Here is a 27,967-nt window from a genome sequence, read left to right on the forward strand (position 1 = left end):
ACAATGAAAGGCAGCAGGACATGTTGTAGCAGCTTGGCTTATAGACTTAAAGTCATTAAATTCATACTTGTTACCTATCTGGTTTTTTCTTTTTTATTTTAAAGGTTATATTTAGGGATGCCTGGGGGGCTCAGTTGGTTAAGCTGCTGCCTTCAGCTCAGGTCATATTCCCAGGGTCTTGGGATTGAGTCCCACATTGGTCTCCTTGCTCAGTGGGGAGCCTGCTTCTCTCTCTGCCTCTGCCTCTGCCTGCAGCTCTGCCTGCTTGTGTTCTCCTGCTCTCTCTGACTAATAAATAAATAAAATATTTTTTTAAAAATAAAGGTTGTATTTATTTATTTGACAGAGAGACAGAGAGTGCACAAGGAGGCAGAGCAGCAGGCATGGGGGGAGTGGGGGGAGAATCAGGCTCTCTGCTGAGCAGGGAGCCTGATGTGGGGCTTGAGCCCAGGACCTTGGGATCATGACCTGAGCTGAAGGCAGCTGCTTAACCGACTGAGCCATCCAGGCAACCCCCACATCTGGTTTTTTTCTAATTGATCAAACCAACCATTGTTAGCCACAGACACAAAACAGATGCTTTTGACTCTCTCAGAAGCTTGAAACCCATCAATAATCGTGAATGGCTGTATTGGTGTCTCAGGCCAATCTATACCACAAGTCACCCATCAGACAGTGATCATTTGGGGACTCTTCTCGTGTGGTAGTTAAGAAGTGACTTGAACGGTTGGTGGAGTTCTCAGACTACTAGGAGGGAGCAGAATACACTCCAGCCTTGCCCAAATGAAGCCAGTATGCAGAGGAATGAACGTGGAAAAGGATGTTTAGTTCCAGTGGGTAAGTGCCCTTGGAGAGGACATGTGCAGGGTACAAGATCAAAGAAGATGATGGAGAGGTAGAGAGATCATCCAGAACTACTTCAGCAATCAGACTGTTCTCTGGAGGAAGCTACTCTGTTAGGGCGAGGAGAAGGGAAGGTGGTGTGGGCGATAGTAACAGTCAGCCAGTGGGTATACCTGTGAAGGCGGGGCTTTTTATAGGAAATTCTGAGGGTTTGCTGATACACTTCCATGTTCGCCAGTAGTTCAAAGATGCTCTCTCGGCAACAGGTATGTCCGCAGGCCGTACACGCAGGTGGTGTTTCCCTTCCTTCAGATTATCTAGAGTCTGTGAGATACAGAAAATTACTGCCTTGAAAATTCTAAATTGCATAATTATCAGTTCTAGGGCAAATACCAGGAAAAATAGCATGTGACTCACTTTGGTAAAGTGTTTTTGTTTTTTTTTTTTAAAGATATTTTATTTATTCATTTGAGAGAGAGAAAGAGAGAGAGAGAGAGCACAAGCAGGGGAAGAGGCAGAGGGAGAGGGAGAAGCAGACTCTCTGCTGAGCAGGGAGCCCCATGCGGGACTCGATCCCAGGACCCTGGGACCATGACCTGAGCCGAAGGCAGACACTTAACCGTCTGAGCCACCCAGGCATCCCTGGTAAAGTGTTTTGAAATAAATTTAGACAATCACACAAAAATATAAAAATTTAGTCTACAAGATGATATGCTGATATTCAAAATTTCAATGACCATCTTCTGATTTTTGAAACAATCCTTTTGGGTTATAATTTTATGCTGATTAATAGAAATTTATCTTACATAAAGCTAAAGAGTAATTTATATTTAATCATTAAAAACTGGAGATTTTCTACCATTTCCACTCAACAATTTGTATAATTGCTGTGATCTGCTTATCGTTTGTGTTCATCCTAATCCTGGAACGTGAGCTTAGCAGGGTATTGGACATGGCAGTGGGTACCACGGTTTTCAGAGCACTTTCATATGCATTTGCTCATTTACCCTGACACAACTCTGTGAGACAGATGTGGTAAATGTCTGCGTTCCCATTTTACTGATGAAGCAATTGAGGGTAAAGGATCTGTGACTTGCTCAAGCAGTCTTCCACGTCCAGAGCTTCTCCACTTGAAAGAGCAGGTGACCAGGGTCGGGTACATAATCTGGAGCACACTAGGTAGGCAGGGCTGAAGCTCAAAGCAGAAGGTGGGCTGGTGCTGCCCGTCACTCAAGGACCCATTCTCCCTTGAATGTCCTGTATAAGGGGCAGATTATCAAACAGCAATCCCATTTTTCCTGTCCCTACTCTAGAAGAAAAAAGTATTTTCCCAAGAAATTTCTGGAGATATATAGAAAAGTAGTTTTTGAAAGGCATCACAGGACAACTTTTTCTTTTCTTTAAGAGCCTCAAAATCGGGGCGCCTGGGTGGCTCAGTGGTTTGGGCTGCTACCTTCGGCTCCGGTCATGATCTCACGGTCCTGGGATCGAGCCCCGCATCGGGCTCTCTGCTCTGCAGGAAGCCTGCTTCCCTCTTTCTATCTCTCTCTCTCTCTGCCTGCCTCTCTGCCTACTTGTGATCTCTGTCTGTCAAATAAATAAATAAAATCTTTTAAAAAAAATAAAAAATTAAAAAAATTAAAAAAAAAAAAAGAGCCTCAAAATCAACAAAACACCTTGGACTCAGTATGAGAACCTGCTTCTAAGCTGAACTACAGAGGTGAGGCTCTTGTTAAGTTACTCATAGGAAGCCCAAACTTTGAAAGTGCCCTCTGGTGGCCATGGCTCTACACTGCACCCACATAATCGCTTAGCCTCTGTAAAAGGAGGGGACTAGAAATGGGAGAATCTTCCTCACTTAGGGTGACTGGTGGATTTGTGGAAGGACTGGAAAAGATCAGGGTCATGGGGAGTGCGTTCTGGGAGCACTGAACAACGGGAGGGAGGAACAGGGTGTGTGTGAAACATCATAAGAGAGTCTGTCATTCATTCATTCGAGAAATGCTTGTGTATTACTAGGACCACAGATACCGTGCCTAGACTCAAGGAACTCTCAGTTTGGAGGAAAGCTGAGAAAAGATGAGAAAACCAACAATTTATATATACGGAGATTAAAAGCCAGCATCGTTTTTGAAGTTTCAGGAGCTCCAGGAACCCCAGAATTTCTTTGCACAGCATTGGAAGGAAATGTAAGCTTTCTTCTCCCCCTTTGCTCAGCATTGCACATGACTTTAGCTTCTATGTCAAGCTCTCAGCCACCCTGAGGAGGGAAATTGGTGAAAGATGGGTTTCTGTATGAGGGAGTTAGCCAGCCTCGGGCAAAGAGAAATAAAAATGAGGTGCTAGGAAGATAACAGAGAAACCAGAACAGTTTCTGCATTAGTGGGTGAGCAGGATTACTGAATTAAAATGAGATGATAATGATGATGATGGTAATAATAATAAATTATTATTTATTATAATTATAATTATTATAATGTGGCAGTATTTATAAGTGGAATAAAGAAAACAGTGACTGCACAGGAAGGACAGGACAGGTGGGAGGATGATAGGTAGAGTAAATACTGAGGCCACCTGCCCCTGTGCCTTGATTGGAGCCTTAAGGTGTATGAAGGTTGGGGCGCCTGGGTGGCTCAGTCAGTTAAGTGTCTGCCTTGAGCTTGGATCATAATCTTGGGGTCCTGGGATCAAGCACCATGTTGGACTCTCTGCTCAGCAGGGAGTCGGCTTCTTGACTCTCCCTCTGACCTCTCCCAATCTCTCTCTCTCTCTCAAATAAATAAATAAAATCTCGGGGCGCCTGCGTGGCTCAGTGGGTTGAGCCTCTGCCTTCAGCTCAGGTCATGGTCTCGGGGTCGTGGGATCAAGCCCCGCGTCGGGCTCTCTGCTCAGCGGGGAGCCTGCTTCCTCCTCTCTCTCTTTCTCTGCCTGCCTCTCTGCCTTATTGTGGTCTCTCTCTGTCAAATAAATAAATAAAATAATTTTAAAAAATAATAAATAAATAAATAAAATCTCAAGAAAAAAGTTTTGGAGGTTGAGGGAGCGAGGGAGATGAATCTAGAGCAGTAACTCTTCAGGCCAGCTTACAGAGCTCTTCGCTCTCTGTCAGAGAGCCAGAGAGCGAAGAGCTTTGTAAGCTGGCCTGAAGAGTTTGATATCTCCCCTGGTTAAGAGTAGACACTGAAGGATTTCAAGCAGGGACTATGACTTGACTGATGGTCACACTAGTCAGCCAGCAAGCCCTAAGACTCTATGCCCTGCTCTCTGTTCCACCTTCTTCTTTCTTTCCCCTCCCCTAGTCCCGGTCCTCTCATCCCCAGGCCCTCTCCGTGATCTTTCAAGCATTCAAATGAGTCCAATCCACTCTCCATCTTAAAAAGCTTAAGTGCTCCCCACTATTTATGGGACCTCCAAATTCTCCTTGGCATTGAATGCAAGGTCCTTCACAATCAATAAAGGCAGCAGGATATACACAAAAAGCACAAGGGTGTCAGACAGACTGGGCTTTGAATCTTGGTCACTTGGAGCTGACATTTATTGCCCAGGCACTTTTTTTTTTTTTTAAAGATTTTATTTTTGGGGCACCTGGGTGGCTCAGTGGGTTAAGCCGCTGCCTTCGGTTCGGGTCATGATCTCAGGGTCCTGGGATCAAGCCCCACATCGGGCTTTCTGCTAAGCAGGTAGCCTGCTTCCCTTCCTCTCTCTCTGCCCGCCTCTCTGCCTACTTGTGATCTCTCACTGTCAAATAAATAAATAAAATATTTTTTTAAAAAAAGATTTTATTTTTAAGTAATCTCTATACCCAACATGGGGTTCGAACTCACAACCTCAGGAACAAAAGTTGCACATTCTACTGACTGAGCCATCCAGACATTGCATCTAGGCATTTTTTTTTTTAAAGATTTTATTTATTTGACAGACAGAGATCACAGGCAAGCAGAGAGGGGGGGGGGAAGCAGGCTCCCCACCGAGCAGAGAGCCCGATGCGGGGCTTGATCCAAGACCCTGGGATCATGACCTGAGCTAAAGTCAGAGGCTTTAACCCATTGAGCTACCCAGGCACCCCATGCATCTAGGCATTTTTAAACTGAATCCTCCTAATGTCCCACCTCCCCCACCTACCAAGTAGGCTTTGCTATTATCACTCCCTTTTAGCCATGGGAAACAAGGCCCAAGAAGGGAACAAGTACTCAGTGCCCCAAATAAGTGGAAATGCTAGGAATGGAACCCAGAATTCCAGATCCATGCTCTTCACCATTGCTCTTAACAAGTTGCCTCCCATCTGTCACTTAACCTCTAGAAGCCTCAGACTCCTCACAGGCAAACTGGAGATAGGAAAATCTGGAAGGTATTGTTGTAAGGATTAAAGGAAGTAATATATATGTTAATTTCCTTCCTCTTAGGGGTCAGATCCCAAACTACCTTTCCAGCTTCATCTCCTACCATTCTTTCTGTCTGTATCCCATCGTCAGTGACTCTAAACTCTGTAAACTCCAAAGACACTGTAATGCCTCCTCAACTTTGTATATGCAATTTCCTCTTCCCAGAACACTTCTCTCCTCCCTTCTCTGTATGAAAAGCCTGGAGCCTCCCCTAGCTAGAATTGGTCATTCTCTTTTGTTCCCACAGACCCCTCCAAACTTTTCTTTCTGGGTCCCTAGCTTGGTTTCAGGCCTGTCTTTTCAGACTTCGGTGGAGTGGGGGGGAACAGCCAGCTTGATGCATCCCCAGCTTCTAGTCTAGAACCTAATATGTAGTAAATGCTCAGAATTGATGTGTTAAATGAAAGAATATGTGTAAATGGAGAGAGAGAAAACTGAGTCCTCTGGAAAGAAGAGCAAAATGAAACACGAGGGAGCCCAAAATGAGCTGGCCTAGAAGGAGACTGCATTCACAAAAACAAAACAAAACAAAACAACTGAGAAAAAAACACAGGATTACAGTGGGCAGAGCCCAGAGAGTTCAGAGGGTGGGGAATGCAGTGATTCCAACTTGGGACTTAGAGCCCAGAGGGAAGATCTAGGTGGGGAGAGGGACAAGGATATGAAGAAGGCGAGGGAGCAGGATGACAAGACAAATGATCTCCACTTGGGTCTGATTGGTGATGGATCGAAAGATGTCGGGTGAGGGCACCTGGGTGGCTCAGTGGGTTAAGCCTCTGCCTTCGGCTCACGTCATGACCTCAGGGTCCTGGGATCAAGCCTTGCATTGGGCTCTCTGCTCAGCGGGGAGCCTGCTTCCCTCTCTCTCTCTCTTTGCCTGCTTTCTGCCTACTTGTGATCTCTGTCTGTCATATAAATAAATAAAAATCTTTTTAAAAAAAGGTGTCTGGTGAAGTAGAAAGAAAAGAGAGTAAAACCAGGGAGAGCCTACAAGAGACAGCAGACCGTCTAATACCCATGCTAAGCTGACTGCAGCAGAAGAACTCAAACCTGTCATTTATTTCACTTGCAGATTCAAATCCTGAAATTCTGTCCCAGTGGAGGAAACAATAGTGCCCTTGAACAACTCTAAATTGGCCACTGTGGCAAGGATGTGTTGCTGGAGGGAAATCCCTGCCTGGGAAAACAGCCCGGAGGATGGGCCTGGACTCCCTTTTCGGAGGTACTGTTTGATATCCAGGTATACCCTGTGGGGTGGGTGGGTAGGACAGTCCGACCAGCTTGAGAGATACACTAGCTGAGAGGAGAATGATCTATTTTGAAGAAATGAAATCTCCATTTCTTGCTACTTCTACAAATGTAAAGTGTGAGCTGTACCATTATCTCCAAGAAAGGTATGTTTTGTTTTGCTTTGTTTTAAGATTTTATCTATTTAATTGTGTGTGTGTGTGTGAGAGAGAGAGAGAGAGAGAGGGCACAAGCAGGGGGAGCAGCAGGCAGAGGGAGAAGCAGGCTCCCACTGAGCAAGGAGCCTGACTGGGACTCGATACCAGGACATGGGGACCACAACCCGAGCTGAAGGCAGATGCTTAAGTGAATGAGCCACCCAGGCGTCCCCAAGAAAGAAGGTATGTTTGACAAATCTTAAAAACGAAAAACATACAAATCCCCAAAGATCACAATTCCTGCCAGTCAAGTCATGCTGCATGCACTGGCCCAGAAACCTTAATTAGGTTGTTTTCTAAAACTCTCTCAGTCAATCCTTGCTCTGACTTCTAGTAACACAAAGCCTTCTACTCATGGGAAGCCATTCAGGGGCTGTATGAATCAAAAGAACACATTCCCTAATTCCCTCACTTTGCTTTATTGTTCTCAATAACACCTACTTATTTATTTATCATCTGTTAGTCTCCCCTAGTAGATAAAACCTCCAAAACCATGAGGATCTTCTTGCCTGTTTTGTTCTCTGCTGTATTTGCAGCAGCCACAATAGTTTGTGGGATCTCAAGTCATTGTTTTTTTAAAGATTTTATTTATTTATTTGACAGACAGAGATCACAAGTAGGCAGAGAGGCAGGCAGAGAGAGAGAGGAGGAAGCAGGCTCCCTGCTGAGCAGAGAGCCCGATGTGGGGCTTGATCCCAGGACCCCAAGACCATGACCTGAGCCAAAGGCAGAGGCTTAACCCATTGCCCTGAGGGAGAATTTCTTTAGGGAAATATAGACCAGCATTTAGATGGCTAGTTACTAGCACAAGGATAATTAATGTTACTTTTGGCCTAGACAGTAGTGAAGAAACACGTCAGTCAGAAGCAGTGTAAGACTAATAGCGTGGGGGCAGTTGTGCACATGTGTAGGTATGACCACCACAAGGGGGCTCACGAATGTACTACTGGCAGAGCTCAGGGACTTAATGGAGGTTTTTCAAAGCAGAATCAGTGCTCAGAGATGACTAATGCTCTGATGTGGGCTGCTGGAAGGAGCTTGGAGGAGCCCACAAATCTTCAACTGCCTTATAAAAACAAGGAAGGCCAACATCAATGTGAAACTCAAAGGAAGCAAGGCTAGTAGAACAAGAGGATGCAGAAGAGCTGCTATCAGCCAAAGGAGCCAAATAAGAGACAACTATCAATATCTCAAACCCGCCTCTCCCACGACTACCTCTAGTACCCTGACCCCGCAGAAGTAGCTTCAACCTTCATAGGTCATCGTGGGTACATTATTCAGTGTTCTCTCAGTGGATGCTTATTAAACACCTGTTACAGGCTGGGTGCTGTGAGAGGCTGGGAATGTAAATATGAAAAGAATACAGGCTAGTGAAGGAGGAAGATACATGAATACCTGAGCCAAACAGAATAGCACTGATAGGTGACGGGAATTAACTCTGAGAGCAGAGAAACAGAACGCTGCCTGGAAATGTCAGGCTAGGCTTCCCTTGGATCACATGTAGGGGGACCATTCTAGGAAGAAGAAATCGCAAGTTAAAAGGTGTGAGGAGAAGTCATTTGGGGTGCTTAGGGACATGGTTGAACTTCAAAGTGTGTGTGTGTGTGTGTGTGTGTGTGTACCCATGCATGCACGTGGCTGTGTATGTGCTGGGACAGGGCATGCAGATGTCACGTCAAGGGTTGTCCACTTACCCATACATCCGCAGACAAGCTATGCTGTTGAGATGAGTATCTACTGTTGATGTAATCTTGCTTTCCAGGATTACAGTGGTAATCTGTCTTCACATCATGAGTAATAGGAAATGTGAGACCTGTTACTTGTCTGTTTTCATAAAAGCATCATTTGTGTGATCAACATAAAAACTCCCTGGCTCCCTCGAGCACAAGGAATGCAGGTGCATTTGGGTTGCTTGCTGGTAGAAGAATACTCATAGGCAGAATAATTTAAGTTTCTAAACTTAGAAGTCCCCAGAAGGCAATGGAAAAGGAAACACAAGTAGCATGCACTGTCATGCTAAGTCCTCAGTGGGCTTCAAGGGGACGAGTAAAAGGGAAACTATAGTTTGCCAAAAGCCTTGTGGGGGACCCTGAAGAGAAATTTCACACTGAAGTAGCAGCTGACTCTCAACCAGGCTGATAGCTTGTGAGAGGCTGGAAGTAGCTTACATTTATTTAGGCAAAGGGGACTTCCCAAATCACATAGAAAGCTCCAGGATACACTGTAATGGTAATGTACAGACCTGGAATGACTACTCTGTATTTTCTCTGTGAACATCCAGACTCATGGATTTACATAGCAGCTTTGATGACTCCCAAATTTATACCTCCAGATCAGATTGCTCCCATGAATTCCAGACCTTATACATCCTGCCACCTTTTCACCATTGCCACTTGGATATTTAATACCCTTTTCTTGCCTCTCAAATTTAACACATTCAAATCCAAACCCCTGATTTTTCCCCCTAAACCTGCTCATCCCTTGGAATCCACCATTTGCTTACTGCTCAGAATACAAAGGAGTTAATCCATTCTCTCTTACCCTACCAACAATTCATACCAAGAATTCATTAGCAAACCCTGTCAGTTCTCTCACAGAGACACATCCAGAATTTGGACACTTCTAACTCTACTATTACCATTTTAGGCCAAACTACCACTGTATTTTATCTGGATGCTACAGGAGCCTCCTAACTGGTCTTCATGCTTTTCTTGTGACCCATTAGAGTGTAGGCCAGGGGTTGACACATTGTGGAGCATGAACTCATGACCCTGAGATCAAAACATGAGCTCCTCACACATTGAGCCACCCAGGTGCCCTGGAAAACTTTTTCTGTAAAAGTGCAGAGAGCAAATATTTTAGGCTTTGAGAATTTTGTCCCTATTACAACTATTCAACTCTATTAAAGCTGAAGAGCAACTATCCACAATATATAAACAAGGGAGCATGATTGTGCTAAAATAAAACTTAACAGGCACTGAAATTTGAACTTCAGGTAATATTCATGCACCAAAAAATATTTTTCTTTTGGTTTTTGTTTGACCATATAAAAATGTAAAAACCATTCTTAGTTAACATGCTGTACAAAAAAGGTAGTGGGCTGGATTTTATCCAAAGGGTATAGTTGGATGACTCCTGGTCTAATATGAAGATAGAAGTCAATGATTTTTTTATAGTTTTATTGAAATGTATTTTATGTGAAATGCATTCTTATTATATATAATATGAATGATAAAATCTCCAATTTAAGTTGTACAGTTCACTGGTTTTTAGTATGCTCACAGAGCTGTGCAGTCACCATCACTATCTATTTCAACATCCTAAAAAGTAACTTTGTACCCATTTACAGTCATTGCCAATCCTCTTCACCTTATCCTTCCCCCACTGTACCTCAGCTCTAGGCAACAACTAATCTACTTTCTGTCTCTATAACTTTGCCTATTATGCACATTTTATATAAATTAAATCATACACAATATGGTCCTCTGTGTCTGACTTCTTTCTCTTAGCATAATGTTTAAAGCTCATCCTTGTTGTTACATTTATCAGTACTGCATTCCTTTTTACTGACAAAAATATTCCATTTTATGGATATACATTTGTTTGTTATTTATCAGCTGATAAAACACAAGGATTGTTTCTACTTCTTGGCTACTATGAATAATGCTGCTTTGAACATTTGCTTACAAGTTTTTGTGTGGACATAAGTTTTAATTTTTCTTGGGTACAGACTTAGAAGTGGAATCAATTGGGTCGCATGATAACTCTAATTTTTTGAGGAACTGCCAGACTGTTTTCCAAAGAAGCTGTAAGTGTATATTGAAATGCAATCTTCTGAATCTGAGATGGGTTATAAGTGTAAAACACACCTCAGATTTTTTTTTTTAAAGATTTTATTTATTTATTTGACAGAGAGAGATCACAAGTAGGCAGAGAGGCAGGCAGAGTGAGAGGGGGAAGCAGGCTCCCTGCTGAGCAGAGAGCCCGATGCGGGACTCGATCCCAGGACCCTGAGATCATGACCTGAGCTGAAGGCAGCAGCTTAACCCACTGAGCCACCCAGGTGCCCCACACCTCAGATTTTTAAGACTTTGTACAAAAAATGTAAAATATATCAATTTTAAAATACTGATCACATGCTGTAAAGATATACACTTTAAATATGTTGAGTTAGGGCGCCTGGGTGGGTCAGTGGGTTAAGCCGCTGCCTTCGGCTCAGATCATGATCTCAGGGTCCTGGGATAAGGTCCCGCATCGGGCTCTCTGCTCAGCCGGGAGCCTGCTTCCCTCTTTCTCTCTCTCTCTCTCTGCCTGCCTCTCTGCCTGCTTGTGATCTCTCTCTGTCAAATAAATAAAATAAAATAAAATAAAATAAAATAAAATAAATATGCTGAGTTAAAGAAAATATTATTAAAATTAATGTTACTTTTTAATTTTTTAAAAATATGGCTACTAGAAAATTTAAAATTACTTGTGGCTTTCATTTTATTTTTGTTGGTTCATTCCATGTTTTCCTTAAAGACCACAAGAATAATGCCTGCTACCCAAAATGTTTTCAATAAATACTGGCTGAATGCATTAAGTTGGACTGCCTGAGAATAGTCTTTAGACTAATAATTGGAAAACTCCCATTTTCTCCAAGGAAAGCATTCATACATTTATGCAAGAACCGGATTTTTGGACAGGCCTTAGCAGTGGGGAAAGTGATGGAAATGTGTGAGGCTGTTGATTTGCTTGAGATGGCTATTGATTCTCCAGCTGTATTTATACTCTGCTTCAAAGAATAAACATCACTTCAATTAGACCAGCTTAAGTATTTATTTCTTTGAAAACACTATTTCCAAAACATAAGCACTTGTTTTACTGTATCTTTAGGGACGCAGATCCACATTATTCTTCAACTACTGCTCACACAACTTGGAACTTTGGAATTGGACCCACTCATTGGCCTGTGAGTTGTTACCTCCTATTCTGAAGTTGCTTCCTATATGGATTTTGTTTCAGTTTGGAAAGTGAGGATAGGAAAGGAATTAAAGGGCTTTATAAACTGTTTGTATAACGGGCTTGTGTTCTTTAAAATGGTTCTTCAAAAAATTGCCTTGATCTCTGATTTTCTGTAATGAACATGTGACTCCTTCTTTTTCCCCACAGAATCAGTGCTTTGGCATAGAGTCATCAGCAATCTTGATATGCCAGGGTATGTAAGTATTTTTGAAGCCACTTGTAATTATTCTAGCACTCCATTGCAGAGGTAGTTGAAAAAAATTTTATTTCAGGTGGGTAGCCTTAAAAAAATAAAAAGAAAAGACCACTACAACAACTTGTGTTGGGCTATGTTAAGGGTTTTTTTAGGGTTTTGATTTCCAAATATATAATAACTTTTAAGAAAAAACATTAAGTTATTTAGTAAGGAATACCTACAAAAACAGTGTGAAATGTTCTCATTCCTATATGACCCAGATATGCAAGATCTACCTCAATTTTCTTCTAAGAGGTGTTAGGGAGGCACAGCTGGTAGTGCACTGAGATGAACTGTGACTTATCAGGTCAGTGCTTATGGAGATGGATCCCATAAACAACACTTTGTCCAGACAGCGGGATTAATATGGAGCATGGCCAATGGTCCTTTCCAGTCATAATATTTAGCTTTTCTAGGTTAAAAGGAAAATCATTGTCCAAAAACTAAGAATAAACTACTTAAGATAAGCTATAGAAATGGTTTCTGGGGGCGCCTGGGTGGCTCAGTGGGTTAAGCCTCTGCCTTCAGCTCAGGTCATGATCCCGGGGCCCTGGGATCAAGCCCCACATTGGCCTCTCTGCTCAGCAGGGAGCCTGCTTCCCTTCCTCTCTCTCTCTCTGCCTGCCTCTCTGCCTACTTGTGACCTCTGTATGTCAAATAAATAAATAAGATCTACAAAAAAAGAAAAGAAGAAGAAAAGAAAAAAAAGAAGTGGTTTCTGTAGTCTGGAGAAAAATTAAGATTCAAGAAGAATGTTAAAATACAATTTCTAAGAGTCAAGGAACCAACTCCGCAGCTGGTTAAGTTCCATCCTGGAAATGTGGTGGCTACTGGTAGAGGTAAGGTACAGTCAGGATGAAATCATTTATTCAGTTTACTTATTACTTTAACTCATTCATCATACTTCCCCATTAAGAGGGTCATCTCAGCAACCAATACATGAAAGAACCCAACACTTAGTGATTGATATAAGTCCTATGTTTCTGATCACTCTTCTAAGACAAGAGTATCTTACCTGCAACAAAGGCATCAGCTGCAAACCCAGTGCTTGCTCATAGAGTAAGTTCAGTTCTGCACAACTGGAGAAGGAGAGTTTGGAAGTGTAGAGATAATAATGCACATGCCTAAATGTGGAACCATCTCTGTCAATGAATAGCCTCTGGCTTTCCAAAGAGGTCAAGGCTGAAGCCTCTTTCCATAGCAGGGAGTCTGGAAACTGAGCGAGTTTGCTTCTGGGAACTGAGAAATGCCAGCCCCCAACGTTGAAATGAAACAAATCCTCTGCTGATTCATGAGGCATGCCAGGCTCCTCCTAAAAGAAGAACGAAAACAGAGCTACACAAGAAAAAGAAATAAAAAGCATCCATATTGGAAAGGAAGAAGTAAGACTATTTGCAGGTGAAATCCCAAGGAATTCACTATGAAATTATTATAAATGAGTTCAACAAGGGTGAAAGATATATATATCAATTGTATTTTTATTTTTAAATTTTATTTATGTATTTATTTGAGAGGGAGAGAGAGTGTGTGTGTGTGCAAGAGTTGGGGGAGTGGGCAGAGGCAAAGGGAGAGAGAGGATCTCAAGGAAGCTCCACATCAAGCATGAGTCTATTGAGGGACCTGAACTCACAATCCTGAGCATGAACTGAGCTAAAATCAGAAGTTGGATGTTTAACTGACTGAGTCACTGGATTTTAATACACTAGCAATGAACAATCCAAAAATGAAACTAAGAAAACAATTCTATTCCAACAGTATCAAAAAGAACAAAATATTTAGGAATAAACTTAATAAAACAAAGGTAATACTTGTACTCTGAAAAGTTCAAAACATAGCTGAAATAAATTTTAAAAGACCTAAGTAAATGCAAAAACATCTCATGTTTACCAATCAGAAGATTTAATACTGTTAGGATTGGAATACTCTCCAAATTAATCTACAGATTGAACATAGTCCCTATGAAAATTCCAGCTGCCTTTTTTGTGTGTGTGCAAAAATTGGCAAGCTGACATTAAAATTCATATGGAAATATAAGGGACCCCAAATAGAAAAAAATACTCTTGAAAAAGGAGAACAGAATTTTAAAATTAATTCATTAATTTGGTAGAGAGAGTGAGGGGAGGGGCAGAGGGAGAGAATCTCAAGTCAACTCCCTGCTAAGCTTGGAGCCCAAAGTGGGGCTTGATCTAACCTGACCTGGAATCAAGAGTTAGACACTTAACTGAATGAGCCACCCAGCCGCCCCAACAAGAACAAAATTTGATGATTCACACTAAAATGCTACAGTAATCAAAATAATGTGTTATTGGTATAAGGAAAACATAGGGATAAGTGGAATGCCATTGAGAGTCCAGAAATAAACCTTTACATTTATGATTAATTGAATTTTACAAGAGAGCCAAGGCAATCCAATGGGTAAAGAACAGCCTTTTCAAAAAATAGTGCTGAGACAACTGGACATCCATGTGCAAAAGAAGAAGAAAGAGAAGAAGAGAGGAGGAAGAAGAGGAGAAGGAAGAGGAGGAAGAGGAAGAAGAACAGAAGGAAGAGGAAGAAGAAGAGGAGGAGGAGGAAGAGGGAGGAAGAGGAGGAAGGAGAAGTAGTAGTTAGACCCCCCACATTACACCATACACAAAAATTAACGCCAAATGGACCAAACCTAAAATTAAGAGCTAAAAATATGAAACCCTTAGAAGAAAACATAAAATCCTCATGATCTTAGATTAGGTAATGCCTTCTTAGATGAGATACAGAAAGCACAAGTGAAACAAACAAATAAAACTTCATCAAAATTAAAAACTTTTGTGCTTCAAAAGATGCCAGCAAGTAAAAAGACAACCCCATATAATGAAACAAAATATTTGCAAATCACATATCTGATAAAGAAATTGTATTTAGACTACATAAATAACTCTTACAACTCAATAATAAATAATAAAAATATGGACAATCAAATTTAAAAGGGGAGTAAAAAATCTAAAAAGACATTTCTCTAAAGGAGATATATAAATGATCAATAGCACATGAAAATATACTTAACATCATTTGCCATGAGGGCAATGCAAATCAAAACTTGCAATGAGATACCACTTCACACCCAGTAGAATGATCTGAATCAAAGTGATAGACGACAAGTGTTGACAAGGGTTAGAGAAACTGGAACCTTCTAACACTACTGGCGAGAGTGTAAAGTGGTGCAGCTACTCTGGGAAGCAGTTTAGTGGTTCATCAAAATATTAAACATGTAGTTACTATATGGCCCAGCAATTCCACTTCTAGTTATATATTCAAGAGAAATGAAACCTATGTCCACACAAAAACTTGCAGATGAATGTTCACAGAAGCATTATTCATAACAGCCAAACATTAGAAACAACCCAATGTTGATCAACTGCTGATCCTCACTGATATGAGGAACTTGAGAAACAAGACAGGATCATAGCGGAAGGGAGAGAAAAATGAAACAAGAGGAAAGCAGAGAGGTAGACAAACCACAAGAGACTCTTAATCTCATGAAACAAACTGAGGGTTGCTGGAGGGGAGGGGGGAGGAAGGGATGGACACTGGGGATGGTATATGCTATGGTGAGGGCTATGAATTGTCTAAGACTGAAGAATCACAGACTTGTTTCCCTGAAACAAATAATACATTATATGTTAATAAAGAAAGAATTTTAAAAAGATGACTTAGCTTATCAACACTATAGAAAAGTAGAACATATGAACACACAAACCATCTGTATCAGATTTTAAAATAAACACTCAGGGCGGCTGGGTGGCTCAGTGGGTTAAGCCTCTGCCTTCGTCTCAGGTCATGATCTCGGGGTCCTGTGATCAAGCCCCCCATCGGGCTCTCTGCTCAACAGGGAGCCTGCTTCCCTCTCTCTCTCTCTGCCTGCCTCTCTGTCTACTTGTGACCTCTGTCTGTCACATAAACAAAATCTTTAAAGAAAAAAAAACACTCAAGGAACACTACCCTTATAAACAAAATTTAGGGGTGCCTGGGTGGCTCAGTGGGTTAAAGCCTCTGCCTTCGGCCCAGGTCATGATCCCAGGATCCTGGGATCGAGCCCTGCATCGGACTCTCTGCTCAGTGCAGAGCCTGCCCCTCTCTCTCTCTCTCTGCCTGCCTCTCTACCTACTTGTGTTCTCTGTCAAATAAATAAATAAAATCTTTAAAAAAAAAGGTGGTAAATAGCATAAAAATTGCACCTTAAAAAGAGCCATTAAATAATTTTGAATTCTAAGTAAAAATTATGCATGCTGAAGCAATTGGGGTGCAATGTACTGATGTTTATAACATTTTGAAATGCATCAGCAAACCCATATGAATTGATAAAGGGATGGAAAGATGGACATGTGATAAATACAGCAAGATGGTCACTGTAGAATGCAGGCAGTGGGTATATAGTTCTTTCACCCTCTCTGAATCTTTCAAAATTTGCATTAAAATGTTGGTGGGGGGGGTAGAGTGTTAAAGAGGTGGTTGCTAAAGAAAGGAAAGGCCTACTTCTCCAACAAAACCTGTATCTTCCATTTTGACAGCTGAGGAAGGAAAATAAATGCATACAACAAAGAAGTGAGTGGAGTTCCTTTCTCTTAAAATAACCTGGTCTATATTCAGATGTAAAGAAGGGCAATTATATATGCCACATTTGAGGCTAGAAGAGTTAAACGGGTCATGAGAAAGATTACAGATTTTTAAATGGTGTCATGATTCACGGAAGTTCAGGAAGAAAAGCCAATCTAATGAACTAAGCTAGGATTTTGAGTCCTGGCCCTCTTTAAAAATGGCTACAGCGGAGCATGACAAGCTGATGGTAAATAAGGGTCCCACCTAGACCAGAAAGCATAAATATGCAAGGACTCTTGATTTTGCTTTCTGCTTTTCTTAAAGGTGACTAGCTGGTTGACAGCTCAGTGTAAGTGCTCCTACTATGCAGATTTTGGCTGCCAAAGAAAACCCACTCCTGGAAGGTGAGTCACAGCTCTGTTCTCAGTCCTCTGTTCTTATTAAGGATAGGCTTTGACTAGAGTATCTTGGCTCAAGAGTTTGCCTCCTTACACCTACGTGACTCATCCACAGGTGGGCTCTCAAGAGATACCTGGTGGAGTGAGGGTAGGGATTAAGGATGTGGCTGCTCTTTCTAGAGTTCTCTTTCCAAAGACTGCACAGGAGTTTGCTAGCCTAGAAGTATCCCAGCCTGGGGAGAGCCTTCAGTCAGAGGCAAGCTTGGGGGACCTGTAGCACTTGAAGGACAAAAGGTTTCTTGCCAAACTGACTATAGGAAATGGGGTAGCCCTAGCATAATCATCTCCAGCCCATTCCAAAGAGTATTTGTCCTTTCCGCACTGCTCCTCGCTCCCAAAGGAGCACTTCCAAATCAATTTCTAGAGCTAGAGCCTAAATTTCTAGAGCTAGAACCTGTCTAGATCTAAAGACAGGACTTCAACTCCTCCGAGCCAAGTTCACCAACGGTCCGATCTGGGGCTCCCTCCCTATCAGAGAGCTGCCCCCGCCCACCCCCTTCCCCACTCCTTCAGATCTGGACACTTCCCCACCACGCCCCCGCTGGCCACCGCCTTGTCTCAGAGTCAACAGCTTCAAACGCTGAGCCATCAAGAACTTGACCTCGTTAAGAGGCATACCCTCCACCTCTCAGACCTGAAGTACCCCAGAACCTCAAAGTAGAACACATCATCCTTCAAAACAGGCGCATTCTTCCAACCCCACAGAGCCAGAACTCAAACCCTTCAAAGCTGGAGCCCTATCCCATCCCGTGTCCCAGAACCAGGTCCTAACCCTTGGCCACATCGCCTCCCCATTCGCCGCTTTGGTGTTTTTGGCGCCCCCGCCAGGGCGGGATCCATACCATAGTCGGGACTCTTGAGGCAGGCGGGCAGGCGCGCGATCAGTGCCCTAACGGCCTGGGGTGATGGGCGGCACGCGGGGGGCGGGGGGCGGAGCCTGCGGCGGGGGGCGGGACCTGGCGTGCGCGAGCCTGTCTCGTGGACCGAGACAGGTGAGGGGCGGGCGGGCATGGCGGAGCAGTGGGATCTGGACGAGGAAGGCATCCGCCGCCTGGGGGCGCTGAGTCTGGAGCAGCCCGGTAGGGCCAGGACGGGAGGACCGGGGCGGGGAGCGTGGGGCCTGACGCTGAGGGGAGAAAACTGAGGCAGAGGTGGGGGAACCTCAGGTTGACGCGGGGGAATGGCGCAGAGGAGCGGTCCCTGAGGCAGAGGAGGGGTTATTGAGGCAGAAGAGTCGTGAAGTGACCTGAGAGTGTGGGGAGGAGGGCGAGGAATTGAGGGAGACGAACGGAGTCTGAAGTGGAGGAGAAAGTGGATAGGCAGGCCACTACGGGCGGAAACCAGGAACTGGACAGAGTCTGAGCTAATGGAAGGAAACGGAGCCCCAAGAGGGCCATTGGGGGGAGGAGGGACGAGCTGAGAAGCGCTTTGGAGGTCGCGGTGCTCCTGAGGAGGGCACGAAGGGCGTTCATTTGGCAGTTTTTGAAAATTTCAGGCCCAGGAAGCCTTTGCGGTAAAATGAGAAAGGGTGTTTGGGATAAAATGAGAAAGGATGTGCCCTTATCAGTCCCTCTCTTCGTCTAGTCTCTGCCTCAAGAACTTGGCCCTTTCTTTGATCCATCGGAATGTGTGCCCTCTTTTTTAGAGACTCTCCGAAAGGGGCCTCGGTTGTGAAAACAAGGGCCAGTGGCTGACGAACTGCGTAGCCCGCCTTTGACCTGGGCTCTGATTCGCAGAACTTGTTTTCTGAGTGTCTAAGGAGTAGACCTGTTGGGAAAGTTACCAGCATTCCTAATTCAGCTTTTACCCTTATTAAATTTACTCTATACTTTTTGTTTTTTAAAGAATGTATTTATTTTGGGTGCCTGGGTGGCTCAACCCACTGAGTACCTTTTCCATTACTCTGCCTTTCCGGCTCAGGTCATGGTCTCAGGGTCCTGGGATCTAGGCCCGCATCCGGTTCTCTGTTCAGCGGGGAGCCTGCTTCCCTGCTCTCTCTCTGCCTGTCTCTCTGCCTACCTGTGATCTCTCTCTCTCTTTCTGTCAAATAAAAAAATCTTTTAAAAATTATTTATTTATTCCAAGTTCCTTTGTAAATCTGTTTATTTATTTATTTGACAGAAAGAGAGAGAGAGATCACAAGTAGGCAGAGAGGCAGGCAGAGAGAGAGAGGGAGGAAGCAGGCTCCCTGTCCATCAGATCCCAGGACCCTGAGATCATGACCTGAGCTGAAGGCAGAGGCTTAACCCACTGAGCCACCCAGGCGCCCAAAATTTGCTCTATCCTTAATGCCAGGCCCTGAGTTATATGCTCCTGCCCACCCCCTTCCCCCGCAATATTTAATCCCCATAACAAGCCTGTAAAGCAGATGTTGTTATTGTGCCTAATTTACAGATATATTAAAATTAGTTTTAGTTTCCTGCCCAAAGTGACCAGGGTTTATTAACCCAGGACTCTTGAGTCAGGAGCCTGCGCTGTAACCATAACAAAAAGTTGTCTTTCTTCTGTATTTGTGGAATATGAAATAATTCAGGTTTATCTTGTTTAAAAATTATTATTTAAAATTTATAAAAACTAGCACATACTATAACAGACATTACATAAATGAACAAAGAGGTTATTAATCTTTCCTTCTTCTGGAAATCCTTCCACCCCAACCAAAGTTAGTGGTGTGGTGTGCATATCAATAGAATGATGCAGATATTTCAGGTTTATCTTTTCTTTTCCAAACTACTTTGAGCTCTCTTATGTTACAAGCTAGCTAAGAAAAGCTTTATTGATTTGACACACTTTTGTTCTTTTCTTGCCTTTTTAAAGAATATTGATTGAGTTTTTTCTTTTGGGGGTGGGGCATGTTCTTCTTATATTCTTCAGCTGTAATGGCACATGGCAGATATATTTTGCTTGTTTTTGTTTCCTTGTTTTATTACAGTCATCGGAGTAAGAAAATTAATTGTGCTTATTCTGACAATTCAAGCAATGCAGAACTATCTAAAGTAAAAAAAAATGTTCCTCCCTCTCCCTCTTTCCATACCTTTTCCATTACTTATACAAACATACACACATAGGTACTTTTTTAAGATATAAGAGCATATCTATTATTTAGCAATTTGCTTTTTTAATCAATAAAACAGATACTTTGAATTAAATTAATGAGCTGGTATATGCATTATAAAATTAAGCAAAACACAGTGGTCATCTTTGGGGAGAAAGGCTTTCACTTTTATTCTGTACTTTACTGTTGGAATTTTCTGGCTAAGTAAAAAGTATTTTTCTTTTTAATGTCCAAAGGGATTTTCTTGTGAGCTTGTGGTGCAGTTATAGACTGTTTTATATATTTGTTTGTTGTCATACTTCCATGTACTAAAAAATTCCCATACATTTCTTTTAGTTGTTAAAAATTATATTTATTTATTTGACAGAGAGAGAATGAAAGAGCACAAGCAGAAGGAGCAGTAGAGGGAGAGGGAGAAGCAGGCTCCCCGCAGAGCAGGGAGCCCCATGCGGGACTCTATCCTAGGACCCTGGGATCATGACCTGAGCCAAAAGCAGACGCTTAACCATCTGAGCCACCCAGACACCCTTCCCCATGTTTAAATTATCCTTTGTCATGCAGAAAATTTTCATCTTAAGGTAGTCAAGTTTATTTTTCCTTATGATTTGTGATTTTTTGGTCTTAATTTTGAAGTTTCTCCCTATACTAATGACTTTTTTTCCCTAAAATTTCTGCTGCTTTGCTCTTCCTTAAATCTAATCAACCTGGAATTTATTTTTATATATGATATGTGATTTGATATAATTGTATTTTTTATACTGGTAGCCAGTTTCCTTAGAACCTATTTATAGTATCTGCTATATTCCAAGTTCCTTTGTAAATCTGTTTGTACGCCCTCTGTTCTGTTCCACTGTTCTGTTTGTCTATTCCTACACCAGTATCACGCTTTTTTAACTACTATGGGTTAACAGTAGGTTTCGATAACTGGTAAAGTCAGTGCCCTCCTTCACTTTACTTTCCTCTTTCTCCTTCAAAGTTGTCTAGGCTATTCTTAGCCCTTATTCTCTTTTAAAATTTTAGAATCAGCTTGTCGGTTTTCATGAAAGCATTTTAAGCAGGGATGTGTCCTGATCTAATACTTATTTTTAAAATATGACTCTCACCCATTAGAAGCCTGTTATAGTAGTCCAGATAAGAGATAATGAATGGCTTAGACTAGGAGATGACAGTGGAGATAAAAAGAAGTGGACAGAGTCAAGGTGTATTTTGTGGGTAGATAAGTGAAGACTTACCAAAAAAATGGGAGATGAATATGGGAGATGAGGAAAAGGAGGCTTCAAAGATAACACTTAGATTTGGGTTCAGTTATTACTGGGGGGACATTGGTGCTATTTATTTAGAGAGATCACAAAGACTAAGGGAAATATTGACTTGGGAAAGGGGAATCAAGAGTGCTGTTTTGAACATGTTAAGTTTAAAATACCTGCTAGACATTCAAATGTAAGATTTTTAGTAGGCAACACTGGATATACAAGTCTAGATCTCAGAGGAGAGAGGTCAGCATTAGAGTTGTAAATTTAGGGAGACATTGACAAATAAGTAATATTTAAAGCAATGGAAATGGGTAAACTCACCTAACTAGAGAATGTGGATGGAGAATAGGTTTTTAGTTTTTTTTAAGATTTTAATTTATTTTAGAGAGAGACAGTGAGAGAGAGCATGAGAGGCGAGAAGGTCAGAGGGAGAAGCAGATTCCCCATGGAGATGGGAGCCCCATGTGGGCTCATGACCTGAGCTAAAGGCAGTTGCTTAACCAACTGAGCCACCCAGGTGCCCTAGAAGAAGGTTTAAGACTAATATTGGGGTATTTCAATGCTTAGACTTTGAATAGAGAAGGAAGACATGGTGTCTTGGAATTTAAGAAAGGGTAATATATCAAGGAAGTAATGGTCAGCTGTGGCAAATGCTCTTGATAGGCTAAGCAAGCAGAAAAATGTTAGATTTGGCAACATGGAACTCATTGATCACTTTAACTAGTTTAGGGTAGTTTCTTTCTTTTTTTTTAAAGATTTTATTTATTTATTTATTTGACAGAAAGAGAAAGATCACAAGTAGGCAGAGAGAGTGGGGGAAGAAGGCTTCCCGTTGAGCAGAGAGCCCGATACAGAGCTAGATCCCAGGACCCTGAGATCATGACCTGAGCTGAAGGCAGAGGCTTCACTGAGCCACCCAGGCGCCCCACTACTTTGGCTTTTAAAAATATTTCACTTAATTTATTATATGTGTAATATAAACAGTGAAAAGTAAGTCTTGACCACCCCCCCTTCCCTGGACCTGGCCTATTTTCCTAAAGACAATCACTCTTAGCAATCTTAGATAGTTTTCCAGAAATATTCTGTACATATACAAGCATATATCACTTATTTTACAATTTTTTAAATTAATGGCAGTACATAAATATATATAAGAGTAGAGGCAACAGAATAATGAACTCCCATCACCCTACCTCTGCTGGTATTGTCAATTCATGGCCAATCTTCTTTCACCTGTACCTCACCTAACTTCTACCCACCTCTAAACCTCTGCACTATTTATTTTGAAGCAAATCACTGTCCTGCTTTAACCCATATATATCTTTAAAAAAAAAAAGAACTCTTCTAAAAATAATCACTTATGGGCATCAGGGTAGCTCAGTTGTTTAAGCAACTGCCTTCGTCTCAGGTCATGATTTTGGAGTCTAGGGATCGAGTCCCTCATCGGGCTTCCAGCTCCACAGGGAGTCTGTTTCTCCCTCTGACCTTCTCCCCTCTCATCTTCTCTCTCTCACTCTCTCTCTCTCAAATAAATAAAATCTTTTTAAAAATAAAAATAATCACTTATAAACCTATAAATACTTAATAATGATTTCTTGATATATCATCAAATGTAACTTGATATTCACCAACTGTCCTATAAAATGTTTCTGAATCAGGATCTATGTACTGTCTACTGTAATTGGTTGATACTTGTCTTTTTAAAAAGTTTTTAATTCCAGTATAGTTAACATACAGTGTTATATTCATTTCAGGTATACAATATAATGATTCAACAGTTTCATGCCTCGCCCAGTGCTCACCATGACAATTGCACTCCTTAATCCCCATCACCTGTTTCACCCTTCTGGTCATCATCAGTTTGTTCTCAATAGTTGAGTCTGTTTCTTGGATTGTTTTTTCCCCTCTGCTCATTTGTTTTGTTTTTTAATTCCACATTTAAGTGAAATCATAAGGTATTTGTCTTTCTTTGACTTATTTCACTTAGCATTGTACAGTTGATATTTGTCTTAAATATTATTTGATCCATAGGTCCTCCATTCTTTTTTTCCTTGCATTTTCTATTATCCTTAAAGAAACTATGGCATTTGCCCTGAATAGTTTCTTACAGTCTGGATTTTGCTCATTACATTCCTAAGATGTTTAACATTTTCCCCTGTTCTTGTTCCTATGAATTGCTAGTTAAGTGAAGCTTGATTTGATTCAAGTTTGTTTGTTTTTTGCAAAACTACTTCATAGGTGAGGGTATATGTTCTGTCATGAAGTATATAATTATCTGGTGATTTTTTGGTGATATTATCAGCTATTAAACATGACTGTGTAAAGTTCACTAATTAGGGATTGCAAAATGATAATTTTCTAATTCTGTGTTCCATTTTTATTAGTTGTAAGATGTATAAAAAGACATTTCCTGTTAACTATTTGGTTATCTTGAGGCACAGTGTGTACAGGAAAGACAGAATAAATACTATGATCTTTTTTTCAGCTTATTTTGAATTTTTGGAAAAATCAGATTTTTTCTTAAAATCCTCTCAAAGTGACCAATAAGCTATTTTGTTTTGTTAGTATCATTATAAATTCATGGACTTAAGTGTTTTTGGTGTGTTCTAATCTATTGCAATTATTACCATAATTGCTGCTGAACTTGTCCCAACTTTAGCTAGTGGGAAATCTTTCAGGTTGATTCTTGAGAGCTTTTTTTTTTTTTTTAGTTTTTAGTTTTATTTATTTGACAGACAGAGATCACAAGTAGGCAGAGTGGCAGGCAGACAGAGAGAGAGGAGGAAGCAGGCTCCCCAGCAAGAAGAGAGCCCACTGTGGGGCTCAATCCCGGGACTCTGGGATCATGACCTGAGCCGAAGGCAGAGGCTTTAACCCACTGAGCTACCCAGACACTCCTCTTGAGAGCTTTTTTGATTTTATTTGTTTGAAACTCTTTCATCATTATAAACAAGCTTTATTTACTTATTTTTTATAAACAAGCTTTTTCACAAGTAAAATGTGGTTTGAGCCATTGGGATTCTGTAGCTCATATATTAAAATTGGACGGTTAGGGACCCCTGGGTAGTTCAGTTGGTTAAGCAGCTGCCTTGGGTTCAGGTCATGATCCCAGCGTCCTGGGATCGAGTATCACATCGGGCTCCTTGCTCAGCAGGGAACCTGCTTCTCACTCTGCCTCTGCCTGCCATTCTGTCTGCCTGTGCTCGCTCTCTCCCCCTCTCTCTCTGATAAATAAATAAAATCTTAAAAAAAAATTTTGAAATTGGACGGTTCTGTTGTTCTTGACATCTATGACAGGCAGTGTTTGATTCTATCTCTGATCTATTTGTCTTCCCTCTCTTTATAAACATTGAAAGTGAATGCATAATCTCTTAAGAACTTGCACTTCATATGAATCATAAAGGAATATCACTGTGGCAGTTTAACATTTGAATGATAATTCTGGTTCCTTTAAAAAAATATTAAAATGTCTGCTCTTCTACACAGACTACAGTGAAAGGCATGAGAAATGCTGCAGGGCATTGATAGAAATTATAACTGACCTTAGCTTTTGTCCCATGATAACACATTCTTAGGGTACCAGATCATTGCATACTACAGGACTACCAATAAGCTGCACTCAAAGTCAGGAAAAAAAATTTTTGAAATATAATTCATCTACTACAAAATTTTTTGTATATAATCTAGTGTCACTTAGTTCCTTGCTTAACCATTACCATTGTCTAGTTCCAGAACATTTTTATCAGCCACAAATGAAACCTTATACCCATTAGTCAGGCACTTCTCATTTCCAGCTTCCCCCTGAGACCCTCCCTGGCAATCACTAATCTGCTATGTGGATTTGCCTGTTCTGAATATTTCATATAAATATAATCATACAATATATAGCCTTTTATATCTGGCTTCTTTCACTTAGCATGATATTTTTAAGGTTCATCCATATTTTGACACATATGTGTACTTCATTTTTTTATTAATAGATTTTATTTTATTATTATTATTTTTTTAAGATTTTATTTATTTATTTGACAGAGAGAGATCACAAGTAGGCAGAGAGGCAGGCAGAGAGAGAGAGGAGGAAGCAGGCTCCCTGCTGAGCAGAGAGCCTGATGCGGAACTCGATCCCAGGACCCTGAGATCATGACCTGAGCCGAAGGCAGCGGCTTAACCCACTGAGCCACCCAGGCGCCCAATAGATTTTATTTTTAAAGCGTTTTTAGGTTTAGAGAAAAGCTGAGCAGAGAGTATAGAGAGTTCTGTAAAAGCTCCCTCTTCACCCCTCATACTTCCCCTACATCTCCCCAGTTTCCCCTTTTATAAGTACCTTGCATTTATGTGGTACATTTGTTATGACTGATGAACTAATACCAATATATGATTTTTTTTAAGATTTTATTTTTATTTATTTGACAGACAGAGATCACAAGCAGGCAGAGAGGCAGGCAGAGAGGCAGGCAGAGAGAAAGGAGCAAGCAGGTTCCGCACCGAGCAGAGAGCCCGATGAGGGATCCTGAGATCATGACCCGAGCCGAAGGCAGAGGCTTTAACCCACTGAGCCATCCAGGCACCCCCCAATATATTATTATGAACTGAAGCCTGTTGTTTACATTAAGATTCACTCCTTGTGTTGTTTGATGCTGTCGATTTTGACAAATATATAGTGTGTATACCATTTACTTCATAGGTGAGGGTATATATTCTATCATGAAGTATATAATTATCTGGTGGTCTTTTTGTGATATTATCAGTTAGTATCAAAAAGAATAGTTTTACTGCCCTAAACATCCCCTGTGCTCCATCTGTTCATCTTTCCCTTTCCACTCACTTCACCTCTAGCAACTACTCATCTTTTTACTGCTCCTCTCTACAGAATGTCATATAGTTGCAATCATTTAGTATGCAACCACTAACTTTTTTTAAAGATTTATTTATTTATTTGAGAAAGGGAGTGTGCATGCATGCAGGGATAGGGCAGAAGGAGAGGAAGAGAGAGAATCCCCCCCACCAGCAGTCTCCCCATTGAGCACAGAGTCCAGCACAGGGCTTCAAGGCTGAATCCCAGGATCCTGAGATCTCAACCTGAGCCGAAATCAAGAGATGGATGCTTAACCAACTGAGCTACCCAAGCATCCCGAACCACTAACCTTTTTAAAAAAATCTTTTTTTAAAGAAGATTTATTTATTTGACAGAGATCACAAGTAGGCAAAGAGAGATGGGGAAGCAGGCTCCCCACTGAGCAGAAAGCCCAATGCAGGGCTCAATCCCAGGACCCTGAAATCATGACCTGAGCCGAAGGCAGAGGCTTAACTCACTGAGCCACCCAGGTGCCCCTGAAATGACCTTTAATTTTTTTAAATATGAGTTCTATCTTTATTTTCAAATCTTCCTTTTCTTTCTGATAATTTTTCTGATTTTATCTAATTTACATTTTTTCAGCAATTTTCAAACTCTTTGGTTTCAGAATATTAAAAAAATAGAGTGACATTGTTTTATATTCTTATAAATATCTTTAATGTCTTAATTGGAGACCTCTTGGGGTCTCATATCTGCTTTTGTATTAAATCTCTTAGGATTTGTTGTATTGGTTGAAAAAAATATATGTATATATCAAAGATTTTATTTATTTATTTATTTATTTATTTGTCAGAAAGAGAGAGAACCTGAGCACCTGAGCAGCATCGGGAGAGGAAAAAAGTAAGCTCTCCACTGAGCAGGGAGCTCAATGGAGGGCTCAATCCCAGGACTCTGGGACCATGACCAGAACCAAAGGGATATGCTTAACTGACTGAGGCACCCAGGCACCCCTGGTTAAAATATATTTTTTAAAAATGATGCCTCACACTGATAAGAGATTCTAAAAGGAGGGAGTGCTTTAATAGCATTTTCAATGAATTGTGGATATTCTTTTTTGATATAACATGAAAACTGGACAATTGGTAGTTTCTTACAGTTTTGTTGTATGTGGAATCTGAAACCATATCAGCATACTTTTTGTACTTTGTTGCATTAAATCCATTTTGGTACATCTTGCATTTTTAAAAAATTTTTATTTATTTTATTAGATTTTATTTATTTATTAAAGAGAGAGAGAGAATGCACACAAGCAGGGGGAGGGCAGAGGGAGAGGCAGGCTCCCCACTGAGCAGGAGCCTGACGTGGGACTCCATCCCAGGACCCTGAGATCATGACCTGAGCCGAAGGCAGACACTTAACGACTGAGCCACCCAGTGTCCCACATCTTGCATTTAAATGGATCTTTTACCCATGCATGATTTTGTGATGTCATGCATCGGTCATTTGAAAAATATTAACTTACTGAGTTATGTAGTTCTTTCAAATGCTGATAAATTTCATTCTGGATAACATATAAAATAAAAATTTCATTTGTTAATATCCTCAATCTTGGGGCACCTGGGTGGCTCAGTGGCTTAAACGCCTGCCTTTGGCTCAGGTCATGATCCCAGGGTCCTGGGATTGAGCTCTACGTTGGGCTCCCTGCTGACACAGGGAACTGCTTCTCTCTCTCCTCTCCCCTTGTGTTCACTCTCACTCTCTCTGTCTCTCTCTCTCTCAAATAAATAAATAAAACCTTTTTTAAAAGTATCATCAATCTCACTAAAAAGATCTTTAAAGGTCTATCACTTGTTTTCCTGAAATAACAATCTCACTTTGTTTTCAAGAAAATGCCTCCAGATATTCTAACTAACCAAATATTCTGA

General features: G+C 41.3%; 2 protein-coding genes across 11 annotated transcripts in view; one reads left to right on the forward strand and one right to left on the reverse strand.

The window, feature by feature from the left end:
- KCTD19 (potassium channel tetramerization domain containing 19) overlaps positions 1 to 17,858 on the reverse strand; it is a 29,941-nt gene extending 12,083 nt beyond the window's left edge. For 2 of the 3 annotated variants that reach the window (XM_013052209.2, XM_004744396.3), the window contains exons 1-3: positions 17,712 to 17,784; positions 12,925 to 13,221; positions 1,017 to 1,167 (exon numbers count right to left, since the gene is read on the reverse strand). In XM_013052209.2, the coding sequence (XP_012907663.1) occupies positions 1,017 to 1,167; positions 12,925 to 13,221; positions 17,712 to 17,723 (460 nt within the window). In that variant the 5' untranslated portion in view covers positions 17,724 to 17,784. Of the gene's footprint in view, positions 1 to 1,016; positions 1,168 to 12,924; positions 13,222 to 17,711 lie in introns of all 3 variants that reach the window. The other variant, XM_013052208.2, reaches the window with a different exon arrangement.
- Positions 1 to 27,967, forward strand: part of LRRC36 (leucine rich repeat containing 36) — a 66,036-nt gene that overhangs the window by 1,238 nt on the left and 36,831 nt on the right. For 5 of the 8 annotated variants that reach the window (XR_001178182.2, XM_004744391.3, XM_013052212.2 and 2 more), the window contains exon 1: positions 17,894 to 18,018. Coding sequence is in view for 5 of the 8 variants with exons in the window: in XM_004744391.3 (XP_004744448.1) it covers positions 17,949 to 18,018 (70 nt within the window). In the remaining 3 variants the exon portion in view is untranslated. Of the gene's footprint in view, positions 1 to 2,862; positions 3,033 to 6,297; positions 6,448 to 11,545; positions 11,622 to 11,821; positions 11,868 to 16,805; positions 16,886 to 17,893; positions 18,019 to 20,445; positions 20,573 to 27,967 lie in introns of those variants that run through there. The other 3 variants (XM_013052218.2, XM_013052220.2, XM_013052210.2) reach the window with 2 other exon arrangements.

The sequence above is a fragment of the Mustela putorius genome, unplaced genomic scaffold, assembly GCF_011764305.1.
Source record: "Mustela putorius furo isolate JIRA1106 unplaced genomic scaffold, ASM1176430v1.1 tig00000174_pilon_pilon_pilon, whole genome shotgun sequence".
Lineage (NCBI taxonomy): Eukaryota > Metazoa > Chordata > Mammalia > Carnivora > Mustelidae > Mustela > Mustela putorius.